At 39.7% G+C, this 8,797-nt stretch overlaps 1 protein-coding gene across 2 annotated transcripts in view; it reads left to right on the plus strand.

The window, feature by feature from the left end:
• Positions 1–8,569, plus strand: part of DCTD (dCMP deaminase) — a 49,855-nt gene extending 41,286 nt beyond the window's left edge. For both annotated transcript variants that reach the window (XM_030192662.1, XM_030192661.1), the window contains exons 5-6: positions 643–739; positions 7,966–8,569. In XM_030192662.1, the coding sequence (XP_030048522.1) occupies positions 643–739; positions 7,966–8,044 (176 nt within the window). In that variant the 3' untranslated portion in view covers positions 8,045–8,569. The remainder of the gene's footprint in view (positions 1–642; positions 740–7,965) is intronic.
• Positions 8,570–8,797: the final 228 nt, after the last annotated feature.

Below are 8,797 nucleotides of genomic sequence, written 5' to 3' on the forward strand. Positions count from 1 at the left end.
CAGCTGGAGGGGGGTGGGATTTCAGCTAAGAGGAGATTCCCAAGAGAAAATCATTGGGGGCAGCCTGAGGGGAAGGCAAGTAAGCTGTAGGAGGAAGGTGGAGCCAGAATCGAAGCACTGCAGGGGAAAGGAGACTGGGGACAGTGGAGCCGGCAAGTACAGCAGGGGAAATGAGAGTGTACAGCAGCAGGGTTCCTGGGCATGCGTAGAACATGGACACTTACCAAGAGACAGTTCTGCACATATGCTAGGCGCTTTCCCTACCAAGCTGCATGCTAAATTTACATGAATCTCATTTGCATGTAATTTTTCTTTCAGCATCGCTTGCTGTTTCAAAATCAGTAACTTCTACCGTGGATCTAAACGGACACGGTTTTTAACAGGGACTTTTGAGCATCGGCCCCAAGTGTTGAGAACAGAGAAGTAGCTTTAAAAACATCTTTTGGCTTTCACTTTTTGTGTTGATGAGTGACTTGACAGGTCCTGTTAACATAATGTACTGATCCCAGAAGATCTACATTTTTGAAAGTTAGTATATATGCATTCATATATTTTTTTCAATATCCAAGACTTGTCAGAGTTTTGGTAAGTACTGTATTCACTGTGTCATCTCCATTCTTTCTATTTTTCTTTTTTTTATAGGTATAAAAGAAGTTGTTTTTGTGTCTGACAAAAATCATGATAAATCCGAAGTGAAAGCTGCAAAACGTCTGTTTGATTTAACTGGAATTACCTACACGTAAGGCATAAAGTCATTAAAAAAAAAATTATTACTAATGGCTTGATTCACTAAGATTGTTTCCTCATATATAGTGGAAGAAAAGCCATAGCAAACTGGGCATTAAATGGACTGTGGAAAAGAGAATCTATATCTAAAAAGAACCAAAACAAAATGCTCAAACCAAATCCATAGCGCGTGTTCCTTCTTCCATAGTCATAAAGCCTAAAAAAGCAAAGGGTTAGGGCTAGAACCACCTAACCTAATTAGGCTTGCCGTGTTGCTCAAGCCAACCCAATGAGGTGGATTCATTCTCGTTTTTTCCCATTGCATACGTGGGCTTTGCAGTTTGTTTTATTTTTATTTATTAATTTTAAAAAAAAAGCAAACAAAAAAAAATTAAATGATACTCTCTTTATTGGACTAACTAATACATTTTTTGACTAGCTGATCCGAAAAAGAAGGTATTGCCTTTGAAAGTTAACCTTCTTTTTTATTTTGTTTTATTTCTATTTATTGCCTTTAAAAGTAGACTAATATGGCTACCACATCAGCTTTTTTTTTTTTTTTTTAAGAAATCAAAACTACGTCTGTACACATCAAGACTAACGTCAACGCCAACAGAAGGTAACCGCTCCATTGAAGATCAAATGCCAAGCGAAAAAAAGGAGCCAAAAAACCTCTCTCAGATGGTGTCCACAGCAAAGACTTTACTCTAATTGATTGGGTCGCTGATTTTATCGTTTTGAATAAAGTCTTTGTTGTGGACACCATCTGAGAGAGGTTTTTTGGCTCCTTTTTTTTCGCTTGGCACATCAAGACTAAACCAGTCTGTTAGGTACAGTTTACTATGAGGATAAAAGTAGGTTTTCTTTTAAAGGCTATTGTTGCAAAGATAACTGCAGCCTCAAAAACTTTGCTTTAGTGTATGTTGAGAATTTTTTAAATATAGAGGTGTTTTATATTTATTTATATAGATATGTATCATTCACAGTATATGAGATGTGCCCTTGACACAGAATGCTACACCTGAAGTATAAATTCAAGCTTCATGTAATTTAATACTGTTTTTCTGATCCCTGACATGCCAAAATCATTCATGTTTCTTGTAAAGGAACAAATAAAATGTCATTAATTAGACAGAAAGATGTGTGTTAGATTTCAGACCTCACATGTCTCTTCCGAAGATCAGTATAGCTAGAAGTGATACAATAATTATTCATGACTTCTAAAATTGGAGGAGTGGCCTAGTGGTTAGGGTGGTGGAGTTTGGTCCTGGGGAACTGGGATCGATTCCCACTTCAGGCAAAGGCAGCTCCTTGTGACTCTGGGCAAGTCACTTAACCCTCCATTGCCCCAGGTACAAATAAGTACCTGTATATAATATGTAAGCTGCATTGAGCCTGCCATGAGTGGGAAAGCGCGGGGTACAAATGTAACAAAAAAAAAAAATTAATACTTCATCAGGTCATTGAAGAATTAAATAGCAAATTCAAATCAATTTGGAGTTTGCTTACTGTGCCATCCTAAACAGTGGTTTACCACTGGAAGACTGGAATCTATTTGTCACCTTTTGGCATGAAGATTGTCAATGTTTTCTGCAAGTTTTTGGCTTTTTTTTTTATTATTTCTAAGTTGTTCAATTCAGTTTTACAGGAGTAGCAGAAGATCTTTTAATCTTGAGCAGGCTTGTCCATGTCCATGGAAGTCAATAGAGGTAGCAGTCGTGCAAATCTCTCTCATGCATTTTCATTACAAATCACTATCTGAGTATCCCTTAACACTGTAGTTACAATATCATATATCACCTATCTAGTAACTACCTCACATTTATTAAGACATATCAACAACTTCTTTATTGAAAACTTTCAATTACAAACTGAATTAAAACCTTAACAGCAAAATAATATTAACCTACCTTCATTCTCACCGATCATTCCACATTCTCACTATCCCCCTACATTCGAGCTCCCACAACCATGGAAGAACATTTAGTATTGCTCTTCAACCTTCCATATATCATATTTTTCCATAAAAACATTGATGATCTACTTTCATTTCTCCAATGTTTTCCCATCCATAGTTCTTTAATAATTGTCCATCATTACCCAAACATTTTCACAGTAATGTCCACTTATCTCTGTTGCTTTCAGTCCCAAAGATTGCAGTTCCCACTCGTATCAAGTAGCATTATTTTTCTGGTGCAAATTTCTTCATCTAGTGATAAACCACACCAGCGTTCTCTCAAAATTATCCATCTCTTATAGTCACGGAGTGACAATTATTATCCACTTCTTTTTAATGGCGTCAGATTCTACACAGGTCTGTGTTTTGCCGATTGCGTCTTCAGGGGTTTTGACGTATAACTTTAATCACCTTCTTAGCTGCACTCCCCGAATGAACCTTCAACAGAGTCAGGAACAATGGTGCCTTTTCACTGCATTTTTGGAGTGTAGAGTATAAATTTGACCTTCAGACAGTGGTGTGCTGGATCTGGCTCGCACTGGCTTGCGAGAGCTGTTTGTTAGGTTTTTGAGAATTTTGGGAGCCGGTTGTTCAAGTAGGCCCCCTATGGCTACTTTAACAATCGGCTTCCATAATTTGGGATCAAGCCCCCTCCTAGCATCCTCCTTCCCTATGGCTTCGGCATCTCTACCTACAACCCCGTTGAGTGCAGCACCTGTTATGTTTTAATCTAAAACATGAATCTTGGCGTAGGCTCGAGCTCTGTGGGTACCTGAGCACCTCCAATATTTTTCCCTAAGTCTGTAGACCTGGGTCAGCAAGCTCTATGCTGCAGAGATACAGCAAAATACAAGAAGGCAGTGCTTCTGTATCCTAACTACTGCTCTCACCTCCCCCTACAATCTGTTGGCTGGTGGCTGGCTATGTATAATAGACTCTAGAAGGAGGAGGGAGTTGCTGTAGCCCAGCAGCTACCAGTGGGGAAGGGAAGTGCAGAAGACAGACTCTGAGAAAGGGAAGAGAAGATAACTTTATTAGCATGAGAATTTTACATTTGTTGGCAAAGTAAAACCTGTAGCAGTTAAGGTAAAAGACAGATGTTCTGGGAGAGGAATAAAGAGGGCAAGGAAGGGTTGAAGGGATTTAAAGGGTTTACTGGGTGGAAGGGAATGCTGACTGAAAGAAGCCAGTGACTGATGCTGTAGCTGTGAGAGAGGCGTAGAAACAGTCCGAGGGTGAGAGAAACTCAGAGGGGGCACGGGCTGTGTGGGAGAATATTGCTGGGAGAATGAGACCTGTTGCGGGATAGAAGAAGAAGATCAGACAGGGTGACACAAGCTGTAGGCAATTAGACACAGGTCTGAAGTTAAATAATTTTCCAACCTTTGTGTCTGTAGTTAGTTTTTAGTAAAGATGTTGTGCCAGCTGGGCTGGGTCAAGAGTAGGCAGTAGCTATAGTTTGCCCTTCTCCAACCCTATAGTCGTCAGAATTAAATGTTATTTTATTGAAAGAACTTGAGAAGCCAGAGTGAATTGTGCCAGTAGTTGATGCTATGGTTTGGAATACATCTTTAAAATTTTCTCTTTGGCAGCTCTTTAATGCAGAGACCTGTAATAGCTCAAATTGAAAGGAGAATAGAGAGTAGTACCATCTCCTTTTTTTTTTTTTTTTTTTAAATGTCATTCCATAAGCCATTATTAAGATGGACTTGGAGAAATCCACTGCTTGTTTCTAGGATATGCAGCATAAAATCTGTTTTACTCTTGGAATCTTGCCAGATACTTGTGACCTGGATTGGCTACTGTTCGAAACAGAATAATGGGCTTGACAGACCTTTGGTCTGTACCAGTATGGCAATGCTTATGTTCTTACTATGCTGTATTGGTCCAAAGAAATAGCATGGCAGCAGCAGAAAGAGGCTGAAAGAGAGATGGGTGGAATTTGGAAGGGGGTAAGAGGTGCACTGCCTTCCAACAATGTGTTTCATGGTTTGCTTTCCCCTTGGCTCAGCTACTAAGCCCTGGCCTTCTATTCTCACTCCTAGCACAGCTCTGCTACTCAACATCTGACTCAGCTCAGGCTAGCTTTTGGGGTGTTTGACCTGTGTGGCTGTGCAGTGGTATATTTCCTCCATATCCTTCCAGATCGTGTGGGCCAGGGAAAGAGCACACTTGTAGGGGGGTACTAGTGCTGGGCAGAAAATGGAGGAAAAAAGGAGATGTTTGGTAAAATGAGAGGGAAAGAGGGATGTTGTGCTGGAGTCACCTCTAATGAAAGAAGGGGTATTGTGCTAAAGCTGCTACCACCAAATGAGGTGCCAGTTTCCATTTTTGCTGCAGGCACTGGTTAGAGTCAGTGTTAACTCAGCTCCCAAGCAAACTATTTACTCTAAGATCATAAGAGGAAGAAAACATTAAGGAGGGGAGGGGTTGAGAAAGAAAGGGGGAAGGTGTGCACAGGTTAGGTAGGAAAGAGGGATTATTGAGGACCGGCTGGGAGGGGGAGAATATGGGTATGTAGATTAACCAAGGTGGGCTGGAAGGCATTGCATGAGTGTGTTGTAGATGGGCTTGGGAGTAGGGGGTAAACCGTGGCGATGGGTTGGGGAGAGAGAGAGAGAGTGGTGAGACTTGCATTACTTCTCCTAGCATTTCTTTTATCCACAAGTCCTCCCTATGTGTGCACCACCTGCTGTGCTCTACATTTAAAGACAGCTTAGCCAGTTGTGTTCACAACCACCATAATTTAATTTCCTTTTTATGGGCTTGGTAATTTGTACAATCACTAACCACACCCTCTCCAAAAGACATACACAGTTGTGATACCTGCAAGCGAGCCTTCTCCAGAGTAGCCCCCACACTCTGGAATGCACTGCCTGAAAGGCTCCACTTAACACAAGACTATCTTTACTTCAGGAAGCAGGTGAAAGCTTGGCTCTTCAACCAGGCCTTTAATGGAAGAAGTAACTAATCTTGTTAGTCTCACTCACATACACAAGGAGTGACTCGGGCTGCACATACTGCAGCAGGATATGTTTATCCTCTCCTACCCTAGCTGCGATAATGTTTAACCATCTCTCTGACCTCATGTGCAACTTTCTCTAAATTAGTTACTTTACTTTCTAACTCTTCTTATTCTGTTTCCTATCTATATGTTCCATCTTTGCTTTACCCTTCACTATCAATTAAAATGTTCTATTACATATTGTGTTGACATTGTAAGTAGTACACTATAAAATCTCAAAAATTCAAAAAAATACTGCACAGAGTAATTAAATTAGAAACTATTAATTTGCCAAATACTCTAAATATAGGTTGCTATTTTGGCACTTATATCCACGGTCATTAAATTGTTTCATAAATTAATATAGCCTTATAAGCCCAGGGTACCGTATATTTTGGACACCAAATCACATATACGTCTATAACGCAAAAATTGTGCAAAAGGTAAATTATTACGAATATGAGGAGGATGCATACTATCATATGCAAAGAGAGAATTACGGTCAGTTGATGAAAACATCTGATTCTAGTTTTCCATCAACCTTGGTATTAGTCCGCAAACGAACCTTTTCCGGAGATGGGAAGGCGGTAGAACTAGAGGACATGAAATGAGATTGAAGGGAGGCAGATTCAAGAAAAATGTCAGGACGTATTTTTTCACGGGGTGGTGGATGCTTGGAATGCCCTCCTGCGGGAGGTGGTGGAGATGAAAATGGTAACTGAATTCAAACATGCGTGGGAGGAATCCTGTTTGGAAGGAAGGGATCTTCAGAAGCTTAGCCGAGATTGGGTTGCGGAGCCGGTGGTGGGAGGCGGGGCTAGTGCTGGGCAGACTTCTATGGTCTGTGGCCTGAAAATGACAGATACAAATCAAGGTAAGGTATACACAAAAAGTAGCATATATGAGTTTATCTTGTTGGGCAGACTGAATGGACTGTGCAGGTCTTTTTCTGCCATCATCTACTATGTTACTTAGAGGCATATTTTCAAAGCACTTTGGGAGGCTAAGTTCCATAGGTTTCTATGGAACTTTGGGAGGCTAAGTGCTTTGAAAATGAGCCTCTTAGTGATTTTCACATCCAAAAAACTGATAGTAGCGAAACAGATGGGTTCCTATAGCTGTTGAGAAATCAAAGATACATATGCTGGACTGTAAATGATTTGACAGAAGATTTATATGTCTGGTTGAGTTTTTGAGTGGACTGAAGATATAACTCACTCGGTTTCCACATGATCGAAAGGCAACAGTGGGTTGGATTTTGTTTGCACTTCCACTGAAAAACTAAGTAAAAATTGTTTGTTCCCGTTCTGAGATTTTCATGACACTGCATTATTCATATTAGTTTTTCAATTTCATATTTAAAGTTTGAGTGTGAAATGATGGTTGGCTTTTGAGCACTTAGATCAAAATTGGTCATATTTAAAACATCCCCCTCCGTTTTTTCTCCCAATGATAAATGGTTCTGGGACTTTTTACTCTGCAGGTGTTTTCGGAAGGTGGAGGAGCCAATGATGTTAGCCACTACAGTTGGTGTCCAAAATATATGGTACCCTGGGCTTATGAGGCTATATTAATTTAAGAAACAATTTAATGATAGTGGATATAAGTGCCAAAATAGCAACCTATATTCAGAGTATTTGGCAAATTAATAGTTTCTAAGTAGTACACTATATCATACTTTGTATTGTTATTTGAATAGTTTTACTGCTGTAATTGCCTGTTGCTCATGTTTGATCTATTCTTCAGTGAATTCCTTCAAAATGGCAGTAAATAAATCCTAATAAATGAGCACCCCCCCCCCCCCAATCATTTTGAAAAGTTGGCTCCTATGAATCTTGGAATGATGCTATTCAAAAGCTAGTATTTCTTATGCATTAAAAAAAAAAAGTTTGCTAACTACTAGGTGATTATAAAGGAGCAAGGAAGGAGTAAATATCCAGTTTGCTTAGGGAGGAGAGCGAAATCCCCAGAACACTACTTCCAAAACAACCCCAGTCTGTGAAGTGATTACATTAGAAATGTTTTGGCTGCCTCCTGATCTGTGAGCTCCTGTGACTAAAGATCATGTAGTGCAAGCAATGCTTTGTCTCTTCCAAGTCTTTGTGTAAGATGTTCTCAGTGTGGTGCAGTATAATTGGCTCCAGTGGAGATAAAATGCTAAGTGAATCCAAAGTACTTTTACTTCCCTTTCAGTTTATTCAAGAGCCAAAGAAAACAATGTTTTTAACTTGAGACATGTTAATATCACTTCATTTCTTTTTTTTTTTTTCTTTTGTAGGAAATTTACACCAAAACGCAGACAACTGGTTGTCGACTTTGAATCACTTAACAGTGATAATCAGAAGCAATTTGATTAAAGGACTTGTTTGTTGAAGGTTTTTTTTCATGGGCAGCAAATGGGGGGGTGGGGGGAGTGGAGACATTTTTTAAAATGAGGCCCTAAATTTATAGACGTGTGATTATTGTTGTCTGTGAAGATGTTAATTCTTTTCATTTTGAAGTTACGCATGCCGTTGTAATAGATCTGCTTCTTCTGCCAAAGTACACTTCTAAAGAATGTAAACTGAGACATCTCACCAGCATTTTCGGGAAAATACATCTGTTTAAATATGTGTGGTGGATTCTCAAAAACAATTTCCAAAACAAGATATTTCAAAATGACTTAGATCCTCTAATATTGCCCTTTTACACACAAATGCATATACTCAACATGGCTTATCTCGCATAACTGTACAGAAATATATAAAAAAGTTTAGAATAGCATGGCAACTTCAAAGAGCACATTTATAAATGTACAGCCTGTTTCTGTCTTTCAGGGGTCCTTTTACTAAGGTGCACTGAAAAATGGCTTGCAGTAGTGTAGGGGCGGGTTTTGGGCACTCACCGATCCATTTTCAGTGCGCCTGTAAAAAAAAAAGGCCTTTTTAAAATTTTTGCCAGAAAAGGACGTGTGGCAAATTGCCGCGCGTCCATTTTGGGTCTGCAACCTTACTGCCAGCCATTGACCTAGCGGTAAAGTTTCACGTGGTAACCGGGCGGTAATGACCTATGTGTGTCAAATGCCACTTGGCGCGCATTTGATATGTGCGTCCGAAAATAAAAATTATTTT

Source organism: Microcaecilia unicolor, chromosome 2 (genome assembly GCF_901765095.1).
Source record: "Microcaecilia unicolor chromosome 2, aMicUni1.1, whole genome shotgun sequence".
NCBI classification, from domain to species: Eukaryota; Metazoa; Chordata; class Amphibia; order Gymnophiona; family Siphonopidae; genus Microcaecilia; species Microcaecilia unicolor.